At 26.1% G+C, this 14,072-nt stretch overlaps 1 protein-coding gene across 1 annotated transcript in view; it reads left to right on the top strand.

Annotated features, from left to right (window-relative positions):
- LOC100199126 (meiosis-specific nuclear structural protein 1) overlaps positions 1–14,072 on the top strand; it is a 39,391-nt gene that overhangs the window by 3,536 nt on the left and 21,783 nt on the right. Inside the window, exons 3-9 of the mRNA XM_065805479.1 lie at positions 8,831–8,890; positions 9,143–9,210; positions 11,692–11,794; positions 11,912–12,141; positions 12,782–12,857; positions 13,289–13,429; positions 13,749–13,798. Coding sequence (XP_065661551.1) covers positions 8,831–8,890; positions 9,143–9,210; positions 11,692–11,794; positions 11,912–12,141; positions 12,782–12,857; positions 13,289–13,429; positions 13,749–13,798 — 728 coding nt within the window. The remainder of the gene's footprint in view (positions 1–8,830; positions 8,891–9,142; positions 9,211–11,691; positions 11,795–11,911; positions 12,142–12,781; positions 12,858–13,288; positions 13,430–13,748; positions 13,799–14,072) is intronic.

Below are 14,072 nucleotides of genomic sequence, written 5' to 3' on the forward strand. Positions count from 1 at the left end.
TTAAAAATTAGTGATTTAAAAATACATACTTATTAATTTTGTTAAAATCTTTTTTTGAAAGTTCATATTTGTCTGATATTATTTTTGGTGCACTTTTTAATGTTGTTACATTGGTGATTGGTATCCAACAATAATCACCCCTTTTCGGCCAGAAAAACTGTTCAGATGGACCGTGTGGATGCATAAACTTAATTTTTATATCATTATATTCTTCATCTTTTTCTTCGACTACTGCAATCCACCAAAACGAGTCATATGTACATGCGTAATATTTGTATTTCTGCATTAGCTCAAAATTTATTAAACTTAAATTTTGGTAACTTGATTTTTTAGTCATATTAATAGATTTTGGATTTATATTGTTACTAGTTTTTTTAAATAACATAGATGTTTTCGAAACTGGTATGCAATGGTGAAATCCTCGACTTCCTGGTATTGTTTTTCTCTTCTCAAATCGTTTATTTTATGTAGCTCTAACATTAACCATAGTTCCTTTATCGATTTTAAAGAACTTTATTGTGAGCATTTTTTGAGTGCAAAATTCAAACATTGCATCGATTGTTAGTATTTGATTTTTCTTTGGACGTTCTCTTGCTGTTGTTCGTTTTACTGTACCACCTATTGCATCACAAGAAGATTTCCCATGACTGGTTGCAAAAAATGTCCATTCAGCTTCCAATAAAAAATCTTCTGAATGATTGCATAGATTTAGAAAATTTTTATAATTTTTATACTGTCCTCCACATACATCAGAAAAGTAATACAATTTGAAAATTAAAGAAGGGTAATTAAGGTACAATTTGAAAATTAAAGAAGGGTAATATAATTACATAAAATATATTTGAAATCAAATTACCTTTTATTTTTTTTTTTTTAATGCACTTTATAAACATTACAACAATTGCCATTTTTCTTTTCAAATCTTTTTCTAAAGTAGTGAAAATGGTGATTACAAATGCTGAATAGTTCTTCACAAGCACACAACTCAGATCTCCATAAAATGTTTTTACGAGTATCAGTGTCTAGGTCATGAAGTAAAAAAATCTCTTTATTTCTAGAATATTAGGTTTTATGGCATTCTGATTTTTTATATGATATTGGTAAAACTTTACCAATATCATATGAAATCATTTTGATAATGAATTAAATGTTATACTTGCATATTTAAAAATGCACAAGTTTTAATTACATTATTTATGTAGAATTAATTGCAACATTTAAATTAGATGAATATATCTGAATTCAGCAATTAAACTTTGATAATTGGAAAAGACAAGGAACCAAGGAACAAAAAGGAAATAAAAAAATACATTAAAAAAACTTTCATAACTTAAGAACCACTTAGATTTAGATAGGAATTATCATTTTTTTCTAAAGTACTTTGGCGAAAATTGAAAAAAAAAAATCAGAGAATTTCGGGTTGTATTTTAAATAACTTCCAGTTAAGTTCTTTACTCCAAACCTTTGAATGTTTATACTTATGTCATTTAAAGTGTTTTGCAAAAATTTGAGCTAAAAGGAACCTGGGAACAAAAATACCCTAAAAATTAGAAATCTAAAACGTGGGGGAAATTTATTTTTTTGAAATATGAATTCTAATATCCTAAATTAGGTAGAAATTTCTTTAAGGTAATAAAATTTCATTGAAAAATAATGATTTGAAAAATAATGATTTTTACAACCCGCCCGTTTTGAGGGGGTTGTAAACTTTACATGGTTATATCTTTTGAATGCCAAATGATTTTTTGACAAAATTTTAAAAATATGTACAATTTTTAGTCTTATTAAGGCAAGTAATTTTTATGTTTGGAAAAATCAATTCCCCTCACGTTTGGGCGAATGATTTCTACTTTTTAGGGTATTTTTGTTCCCAGACTCTTTGCAGCACAATTTTTCGCAAAACATCTATAAATGACATATGTATGAACATTCAAAGGTTCGGAGTATAGAACTTACCTGGAAATTATTTAACTCAAACACCGAAAAATCGTGGTCCGCCCCTGCAATTATATATACATTTTTAGTACAAAAGTAAAATATTTACAAAACTATGCATTTGGCATAAATGAATTTTTCACACAATGTTCTTCAAACATACAATGATCTTATTTGAAATTTTAAGCTTAAAAAATTTACCGCACACCTAAAAATTTTACAGTGGCAGGTGTCCATTATTTTAACATTTATAATTGATATTTATGTACTTTTTAATTATAAAATGAGTTTTTTATTTACATATTCAACTTCATATTTATGTACTTTTTAATTACAACAACATATTTATGTACAACAACATATTTATGTACAACAACATATTTATGTACTTTTTAATTATAAAATGAGTTTTTTATTTATATATTCAACTTCCTCACCTAGAATTAACTAAGTCACTTATTTTTAAAACTCACATGTTTATAGACTTGATTTTATAAGGAGAAATGTAAATTTAAAAATGGCGGAAAATGACCAAAACAACAGTAGCCAAAATTAAAACAACCATTACTCACGAACTGTTGGGAGTTAGACCTTGAAATTTTGGGATTTATCTTATTTTATAATGTACTATGGTAAAAATATAAAGAAAATCCAAGGACATAGGGTTGCATGGCCTGGTTGTTTTGACATAGAATTACTCTATAATAAAAAATGTATAAAATCTATAATAAAGTATATAATACAATATTTCCAAAAAATTTTATTTTATGAAAATATCAAAACTTTTACTAGAATTAATAAAATTTATTTAAATTATTTAAAGAAATTTAATTAAATGTCAAAAAAGTCAACAACAAAAAACGATGAGTGCAGATGATCACTCAATGATGATCATCATAATAATACTGCTCAAGTTGAACTATACATGTCATTAAACAAAAATGTTAAAACAATGATTATTCACAAAAAATAATTGAGGTCTACCATTTTTCATAAAACAAACTCTTCGTGGCCCTTTTAATATGTCATTTTTGGTGAAAGTGCTGCTGTGTTGATGTTACCATAAACCTTTTCATTGTTGTTACAGTAAACACCCTTTTACTGACAAAGATGTAAATGAAACACTTAAAGGTGCATTAGCAAAAGATCAAGCTCAACTTTAAGACCATATTAAACTATATTTTTCAGTTTGTAATAATATATTGCATAAAGCTTTAAATAAAATGTCAAGAATAATAGTTCTGCTCAGATAACTTCTTAAGTCTTCTAGGGCTTTAAAACTTATAATAAAAAAAGAAAATGAATGAAAAGGCCATTGCTAGTTATTTTATTAAACTTACAAACAGCCATCAAACTTACTGAAACAAATAACGTGCTCAAAATTTCGCTCTACATTATTTATCAAAAAAATAGGACTATTCAAATGCAAAAACAGTCAATGTAAAATCTGCTGAATGTATTTACTAGAAGTAGATACGTTTGAGACATCCAATGGCACTATTTGGAACATAAAAAGTCACATTTCTTGTAATAGGAAAAAGTTCATTTATTATCCAAAATGTTTATCATATTATGGACTATCTACTTATACTGGAAAAACAAACAGTTAAAGAAATTCACAAATGAACATATTTCCAGTCACAGAATTGGAAATTCAATATATACATTTGACAACCATATATATAATTGTAAAAAATTACACAACAAAATTATGGAGTCATTCACTCAGCTTTTTGATAGTTAGTCGATGTATGTACTGAAGGCCCCCACAGCTACCTATTTCAGTATGGCATTATTAGTGTGCTATAATACTGCATTTATATACGTGCATATATATATATATATATATATATATATTTATGTATATATCAATCTTTTAGAGGTCAGCATGAGGTCGGGAAAGAGTATTTGATACAAAGGTCTTACCATAAAACATAAAAACAAGGTTGGCAATTTTTTGCCGACCTTAAACACATTCAGGTCGGCTGTTAGGTCGGCATATATATATACATATATATATATATATATATATATATATATATATATATATATATATATATATATATATATATATATATATATATATATATATATGTATGTATGTATGTACTTAAATTATGTTAGTGTATTCTACAAATAGAGTGCTCAATGTTCCTAAAGAACAGAGCAATAATAAATTTAATATATATATATATATATATGTATATATGGTATGGTATATTTACACATACATACATATTTACCATGATCTTCTTACTGCTGGAGACTTTAACTTTCCTTATGTGGAAATGTTTAATGACAGTTATGTATTGATATGTGGTAACAAAACTAGACAGCATAAAAATTTATTGATAAGCTTAGTATTAAAGTAATTTTACAAGCAATGAGCTTTTTACCTTTTATTAGTAATGATACATCATTTAAAAACAACCTAGATTATATAATGTCTGAATCTTCTGAGAGTTTTAGTGGTATAACCATCTCTGTATAAAATAAATTATAAAAACTATTAAAAATCCTATAGAGTCCTTGAAATACAAACGAAGTTATGTACTTGAAATTTTGAAAATTTACTTGCTACCAACAATAAGAATCTAAAGCACTTATACGCATACTTTACCAGAAAAAAAAACTGTCAAAAACATTTTGACATTATCAAATATTACTACTAAAACCAATATGCAAATGCTTTGAAAATGCAATTTAGCTCAGTATTTGTACATGAAAATATAAATAATCTACTATCAAATTACAACTTTTGCATTAATGCTGTTCTCTCAGATTGTATCATTTTGCCAGCTACTATTTTGAATATTTTACTTAGTTCAAACACTAACAAATCGATTGAAATATATAAAGTTCATCCATCCGTACATAAAGAGTGTGCGATCCTTACCACTTGCTCTTTTGTTTCAACTTTCATTTGTTAGAATTCTAATAAAGGATCCTGTGCCAACATTACACCAATCTTTAAAAAAGAGAATTAAAGTGAGCCAACCAGTAACAAATCAATCTCCTTATGCAAGATAGCGGAATGCATCATAAAAAATATACCTAATATAATCATCTAAATTCAAATAATTTTTTTTCAAACGGGCTGATATTTTTAGTGGAGTTCCTTGAGGCTCTGTTCTGGGTCTAATATTAATTATTACTTAATCAACCACCTTTCCAATTATTTCTTAGTCCTACCCAAAATGTAGGCTGATTTTTAAAGCTTGGGTAAACAAAATGAACTAGTATCATTTAATCTTAAATCTGCAGTAGAAGATAGAATTTATGTGTGTGTGTGTGTGTGTGTGTGTGTGTGTGTGTGTGTGTGTGTGTGTGTGTGTGTGTGTATGTGTATTTATCTACTCTGTTCATGGCATTAAAATGATTCTATATTGGGGTGTGATTTGTTAAGAGATATGGAGTTGACTACCGAAAATTTTAAACTGCTTGGCTTTAGGCTTAATTAAAAGTATTTTTGGCATCAGGAACATCTACTTATGAGTTTATTTATTTTTTTTAAAAAAAAGATCAACATTACTATAAGAGACAATTTATGCTCAGAATTGGATATGCTGAGATTTGAATGATTTACTAAATTTCCATGTTTTATATGTGAGACAGCAGAACATGAGATTGACGCTGGTTAATAAAACAAACTTTAACCACATCTACACATTAAATTGGGTTTAATGAAACAGTTTGTAAAAGCCTTGTCTGAAGATGGTGAATGTTTTAAGTAATTATGTGAAAAGATTTCTCATTTATCAGAATGATGTTTGCTTATAACTTTGAAAAATGTGACCAAAAAAAAAAGACAAAGTTTTGTATATTAAAAAAATATTAAAGACCTACCCCCAATAACATTTTAAAGTTGCGTTATGTTTCAATCAATTACAATCGGTAACAAAGTTACATTCTCTTGTTTTTAATTAAATATTAATTAAATAAACTTGATAACAAAGTAAATGTTTGTTTATTATTGCTATTTATTTTATTTTTATTGTAAAATTGCTTTGTCTCAATTAGTTTTTTCAAAAAAACATACTTTTTTTAAATGTTTTATTGTAGTTCCATTTTCGAGGGAACACCTGCTATTTTTATATCTTAGTGCATAAACATTTTACATGGTTTAATTAAGGAAAATTTTGAAAGAAAAGAAATAAATACGGTCTTACCTTCTCTCAAATCTTTAAATTAGTTCAACATATATATATATATATATATATATATATATATATATATATATATATATATATATATATATATATATATATATATATATATATATATATATATATATATAGATAGATAGATAGATAGATAGATAGATAGATAGATATATGTTGAACTAATTTTAAAAAAAAAGAAATTATTTATAAAAATTTAAAGAAACCACATGTTACAACGTCCCAAATCAAGGGGGGAAGAAGGGCAACTAACTTACAAAGATATAAACATTCATTTTCTAGCATGAAGCATACATAATTTATTTTCTAATGAATATACAGTTAAGGTCATTAGATCTTTATTGCATTTTTTGATGCTTTTACCATAAGATTCAAATTTTCATAGTAACTATCAAAAATGTGTGCAAGATTTTCTAGCAAATATACAATGTAATGGTCTTAAAAGGGAATTAACAAAAGTTAATTAAATTACTAAAAGTTAGTAGAATTTGATTGGTGCCACCCCTCCCCCTCCTCTTAATGAGTGTGGGGGGGGGGGGGGAAGGGTCCAGACCACATAAACACCACTGATTACCTATAATAAAATAGAATTTAAAGAAATAATGGTTTTATTTTGAAATTTATTAAGATATTTAGGTATTAAGTACCTAAATATCTAAATTAATTTAGAGACCTTTATTTGAACCATAATGAAGGTCTCCAAAAAGTTACTGCCCCCTTTATTTGTGCCCCTATCTACTATAAAGACCAGATTAAGGAGAGGACAACCAACCATATCTTTCCTTTTATTAAGAAATGACTTATAATTAGTTGCACCCTTTACATAGGCCAGTTGGCAGATTAGAGGGGCACTGGTTTTTGGTAACACATACAATTGTTGATGATTGAAAAATAGGGTAATTTAAAAATGCTGGCATTTTTGGTGTGGATTTGGCAAGTTTATAATGTTTGCATTTTCAGATAGTTAGGTCTAATGGTCTTAAATGCTGTTAATCTTAGATCAAAACAAAGTGTTAGAAAAATTTACAAGCATCTCATTGTACACTTTCCTAAAAATTGGACTTTTTAGGGAAGTGTACATTTTGCTTTTAGGTATATTTAAGTTCTAAACTGCAACAAGCTGCTTATTTTTTGCCCATTTATTGCAGACAGTAGTAGCTAATCAGAAAAGCTATCTGTAAAGACTTGTGGATGAACAGAATAATGCTACAGTTAGTTTCATTTTGGCATATTTTAGCAATTTTATGATTTTTTTCAAAGTTGAGGAGGTCATAATTTTTTTTTAATTTAACACAAGTTAATTAAAACCACTTTTTTAAAGAGAGAATTATCCAGAAATAGTTCTAGAAAAAAGATACTTGTTGAAAGTTAGAAAAAAGTTATACAGCTCTAAAGTAGTCTGTTTTGACCATTTGTAAATCGAGGGGGGCCACTGTGTCCTGTTTGTAAGGCTATAATTTCCGAACCGTTGTACTTGGAAGTCTGAAATTTCAAATTTAATCTATCTACATGATGCACATAATATGTAAAAACCAAGAAAATCAGAGATGGTGCCCCACAAAGTTTTCTTTAAATTGGTTGAAATATAATGATTTGACCCATATACAGAATTTTTAAGCTTCAATTAGACCATGCCATATACACATTTTTCACATAACCTTAATTATTTAATACTATCTTTCTATTCCTGTACATTTTTTATCCCCAATCTTTTAGTGCTTTGTAATTTTGAATGCCTGTTGCTTTTAACATTCGACTCTGTGGGTTTAGTTCTACCTGCCCCTTCTCTTTTGGCCTACAATGTTATTGGTGAACAATAATTATTAATAATAATAATTAATTGTTATCGAATTATTAATAATAATTGTTAATAATTGTTGCGTATATTTCACCAATAACATTGTAGAACAAAAGGGAGAAGGCGGGTATAAAAACAAAACAAAAATTTGTGAAGAGGTGGGATTCAAACCATGGACATTCCGTGTATGAAATAAGCCCCTTATTCAAATAAGCTAAACGTGCGTATAATTGTGAAACAAATAAATATAATTATATAATTAAAAAAGTTATACATAAAAGTATACGTATACATTACATAAACATTTTCATATAGGGACAATACATACTTGTTACATTCAAATTATACCAATATATTTTATAAACAGGTAGCAATTTATATTGTTGCTTTCCTCTATTAAAAAAAAACAAATAAAATATAGGAAAATTATTCTTTTTGCAAATATGCAAATGGCCGTAACCAAGTTGTCTAAAATAAAATATGAATAAAAATATTGTCTTGTTACATAAAAATGTTACATCTAATTACATAAAAGTGTTATATCTCGTTACATAAAAATAACGGACACTTTGCACATAATGTAACCTACCTCGGTTACATTGCAATACTTTGTGTTACCTAAAAATGTTATAGGGGTACACTATAAAACAATCATTGCAATAAGATAGACAATTTTAAATAATAATCTTGATTTTTTTCCTAAAAACTTGGATGAAGAGAATTTATCCAAATTGAAAAGCATAATTACATTTAAGTTTTTTGGTTGCATTTTTTTTTTTTATGGCTTTAAAGATTTGCAAATCTTTAAAGTTTCCTAATATACATGCATCATTCAACCATAAAGAATTATTTTTATCTTTAGTTAATCTATATGTTTAAAGAGAGTAATTATGTTTTGAAACTTACTTTTATTAAGGCAGAAATTCAGAAAGTGCTGAAAGAACAACAAAAAGAACAAGAAGAAAGATTAGCCAAGGTTGAAATTTAATTAGAATTATCTATTAAACTTTTTAAGTGAATGTTATTTGTACTTAACTTGCATTTTTTAAAACTTTTTTTATTTTTATTTTCAAATATTGATATAAGTGTTGAATAATTTTTTTTATTAAATTTTTTTTATTTTAAATTGAATAAATTTTTAATTAAAAAAAAATGTAGCTTCAAACTTTTTATATTAAGTTTGTATATTATTTGGGAAATTATATTTTTTATTTGTCATGATTTAAAGGAATTGCAAGCAATAAAGTTGGAAAAATTAAGAAATGAAAAATTAAAACAGAAGTACCGTGTTAACAGGTAATTGTGAGTTAAGCTAATTAATTCCTAATATTGCGGAAGTTGTACATGTGCAAATTCACCTTCCGTAACGCATTATACGAAAAAAATAAATAATAATGATTCTGTAATAATTTTTTAAGAAAAAAACTTGCAAAAAAATCATTTTGAAAGAATACTTGCGAAACAGTTCCGTACGGAATGAGCATTTCGGAATGTGTACTTACAGAAAAGACTCAAAAGCATTTATTAAACTGTTATTTAAAAAAATGTTATTATTTATTATTATTTAAATAAGAATTATGTTGTTAAATGGTTCTTCTGTAATTTATACATATATATCTAGTATACATACATACATACATATATATATATATATATATATATATATTATATATATATATATATATATATATATATATATATATATATATATATATATATATATATAAATCTGTGTGTGTACATGGCTCGAAACAACTGCACTTGTCCGGTAAAAAATGACATCTATCGATCATTTTGTTTGACTAATATTTTATGTGTATTTATTTAATAATAATTAAATTCAGATTCTTTTTTTTTCTTGCGTTGTTTACAATAATTTTCATGCATTCAAATCACCATTTTAAATAACTTTTTACATGATAACTTAGAGTTTCGATTAATTCCACATAGAAGCCGCTAAAGCTATTTAAACAAAACAACCTTGCAATGTTGTTTTAATAAAACACGATTAAGACAGTTTATTTAAGTGCATGTTTGGTGTGAATGAGGTATTAGTAGTTAATTAGTCTAACAGCAATTTCTTTTATTAGGGAAACTATATCTTTAAATCTTTTACATATATATTTTTTTTTTATTGCTTTTTGTTTTGAAAATATTTTGATTGCATAAAAAGGTCAGATAACTTGAGATTTCTTATGACATTGTTTTAATTCCTTGATTACATGCCAGTTTAATATTCCGGTGGTTGGTGAAACAAGCAATTATTAAATTTAAAACTAAAAGTTTTAGTTAAAAAAAAATTTTAATTCAAAAAGCAATATTTTTTTAATACATAAAAATCAGTAATTGCGATTTATTTTAAATAATATTAGGATTTTAAATTCTCACCTGATTGTCGCGATTGCTTAATTCAACCGTGACACAGTTTTTTAAATTTATTACAACCATTAAAAGCAATTTAAGTGATGCAATAAAAACATTTTTTGCAATTATTTTTGAGGCCGATATTAGATGTTTTCCTTTTGGTATGCAAAATACTAATATAATAACAGTCAAGTTTAACACTTCATATCAGATAAAGAAAGAGTTTAATTAGTAAAAGCAAAAACAAAGTGAATAATTATTTGTTGATCATTCAAAGAATATAGTAAAAAAAGTTTTTTTCCAAAAGGACCTTATGAGATTGAAAGCTTAAGGCCCAGGCAGGATTCCTCTAGGACATAACCTCTGATTTATCTTAATGCCTTCCATTATAAATATTTTTCTGTTATATATTTTTTTCTTATTCACTTCCAACAAGACTGCAAGCAACAACTATTAAGTTGGGAGTTACTAGGAAAAAAAGAATAGAGTTTTAGAGCATTTCATATTTTGTTAAAGGAACTTTAGTTGAAAACCTGACTGTATCCTTAAAATTTAGTTTTGCTAAAAGATCACAGCGTTTTTTCAGATTTTTCAATTAGATAATTTTTTTTCAGTTTTCACTTCTCCCAATTTAGCAGAGATATATATATTTTTCAAAATTTAAAGCCACTATCTCACTATCTATAGCTATCTCATCATCTCAAGGTTGCATCTCTTTTTATTTTTTACAAATGGTATCATGGTTGCTGCTCTCTAACAAGGTACCATCTTTTGTTCCATTAACCAAAACTTAATCTTGCGTAACTTGTCATTTAGCAAAGTTGCATCTTTTTATTGCATCTGTCTCTTCATGCTCTAAAAACTTTATTATCCAGTTTTCTTCTGCAAACATCACTGTTTTGGAATTCTCTCCCACCTTTAGGTTTTCCTGAAATATTCAATTTATAATTTTCATTTGTCAATAATTTTCTTCCTCTTTAACAATGTTCTTTGTTTTCTAGAAGCTCTTGACTTATAAGTGGTTGCTTACAGCCTTGTTTAGAGTAAATTATTTTTTAAAAAAGCTAAAAGATCTCTAATGAAATTTGACTTAATGACTTTTTTCCTAAAATTGTTGTTTTAAAGATGCCGAAATCATATTTTTTTTGGGGTGCATGCCTTGAGCAAGTATTAGAGAGGCAAATTATAAAGATAAAATCATTATTTTACAATTTACCTCATTCCTAACAACTTTTAGATGACATTGATTTTATTTTCTAAAACAATTTACAAAAATGAGTAAAAATACTTATTTATTTAATTTCTAAAAATAAAAGTAAAACAAATATTTTATATTTGTGTAAAATTGTTTTTTGTAACAATGTTAAATCTATTTAAACTAATATACTTAAAACTAAAGTAATTTGTTTTTAGTTTAGAGTTACGTGAATTAGAAGCTAAACTGCGTGCAGGATACATGAACAAAGAAAGAGCAGCTCAACTTGCTGAAAAACAAGCTTTACAGATAAGCTTAGCAGTACTGATTTTTTTTATTTAAAAACATTTTTTTTCTTTCTCTTTTTGATGTTACTTTTACTTGTTTCAGCAAAATGTTTGTCTTATGTTTTAGCAAAATATTTGTTTTATTTTTTAGCAAAGGGAATCTGAAACAGCTAAAGAGATGCTAGAGGATTATGAACGTGCTATAAAACATGACCAAATAAAAGAACGTGAGCGTTGGGAAAAAAGTGTTCAGTACCAAGAACAACTGGAAAGTCAGCTACAAGAGCAAGAACAAACTAAACAAAAGCAATACGAAGAATTTTTAAAAGAGAAGCACATGATTGATGAGATTGTAAGAAAGATTTATGAAGAAGATCAAAGGTTTAAAATTGTTCTGCAAAAATTTATTTTCATAGGATTAAAACAAAAAATAAAGAACAAAAAGTCTAATTAATATTTATAAAATTTTTTTTTCCAAATTTATAAATAAAGTTTTCATTTCTTCTTTTTACTTTTCTATTTCTGTCTCAGAAACTGTTCTGTGAAATGTTCTGTGAACTGTTCTGTGAAATGCTCTTCCACTAAAATATTTTTATTTTATGATTATTCTAAAGTTTGGTAAATTTCTTTTTTTTTGAATTTCTTTTTTTTCTTATATAACTTAAAATAGATTATGATTTATTTTGTGTTTGCAAAAGGAGTACATTAAATTGACATTCAAAGTATGGCAAGTATTTATTTGTTTGAAACATCCAATATATTGCAAGTATTTATTTGTTTGAAACATCCAATATATTGCAAGTATTTATTTGTTTGAAACATCTAATTGCAAGAAGTCCAACTAATAACATCATGCGCTTTTAAATTGTTCAACAAATATTTACTTTCATGAGAGTTTTTAAAAAGATAGTTTTGAAATTAAGTTTATCTAAAATGGTTTGTAACATAAGGACTCTAAAGTTTATTGTTTATTAAATTAATGAGCTAAAGTAGTAAAAAATGTTTTGAATTTATATTTTAGAGAAATGGAAGCACGATTATTAAAGCAAAAAGAAAATAGGGAGCTTATTGAAGATTTTATTAAGAAACGAGAACAGGTTAGCTTAAAGTTAGTTTGCATCAACACAGGTTAGCTTAAAGTTAGTTTGCATCAGTTAACAGGTTAGTTTACTCCATCAGCTGACAGTTTGTTTTTTACTAAAAACTGACTCAAGGTTTTGCTCTTTCCAATTTGAGAGTTACATCAGCAGTTGACTATAAGTTGAATAATTTTTGAAATATTTCAAGTATTTAAATATTTTGGTATAAAATAATAGAATGCATAACTTTCATATGGTGGATAAAGCAATACTGTTTATTTAGTTGTTAATTAGGTTGTTATATGGCTACTTAAAATGCATAGCAATTGTATATTTTTTAAATTTAAATGTTATCACTGTTGCTAAAGAATTAATAATGACCAAGAGCGTGACACTTCTCTGTTTTGTAAATTTTTTTTTTACTGTCTTATTATTATACTCGTTTATAGTGGAAGTTGCAAGAACGCTTGAATGTGGCAGAAGAAAATGAAAGAATTATGAGGTTTGTTAAAGAGATTCAACATCGTGAAAAAGAAAGAACATTAGAACGAAAAAAGAAAGAACAAGCAATCATTGAAGTTCAAAAACTTGTTAGTTTTTTTTAATGAATTTATGTTGTTAATAAAAAATAGTTATTGTTATTATTAAACATAATTTAAAAAATATATATTAATACAACTTTATATTTGATATTTCTATTACTATAAAAAACATATTTATTATAACTTTTTGTTTAGAAAATTACATTAGCAAATGTGTATTATTTTTTTATACGTTTTATACATATTCAGTGTTTAATTTTTCATAAATGTTAAACTGCACTTGTAATCATAATTGTTTCATTTCTTATAATTTTAAAATTAACTTCAAATAAATATTAATATATATAATTTTTTTTCTTTTTTTTAGCTTTCTGAAAAATTAGCTGCAGAATTACATGAGAAAGAAGAAACAGAAAGGTAATTAAACATAATTGTTAATCTTTCTTGTTTATTTTATAATAAATTTTTTTGTATCTTGTTATTTTATAATCCAAAAATTTACTATTAACATGGCTGCAGGCAACCAATATTTGTGGTGGGAGTTGCCATAAAAAATAAATCAGTTAAAGCACACTGAAATGATTAGACTTTAAAATGCATTGCAGAAGATTTTAAAATGCTTGCAGAAACCTTAAAAATGCTTTTCAGAAAACTTAATATGAATAAAAGTTTTTTCGAGAATTTAGGAACA

The sequence above is a fragment of the Hydra vulgaris genome, chromosome 09 (genome assembly GCF_038396675.1).
Source record: "Hydra vulgaris chromosome 09, alternate assembly HydraT2T_AEP".
NCBI classification, from domain to species: domain Eukaryota; kingdom Metazoa; phylum Cnidaria; class Hydrozoa; order Anthoathecata; family Hydridae; genus Hydra; species Hydra vulgaris.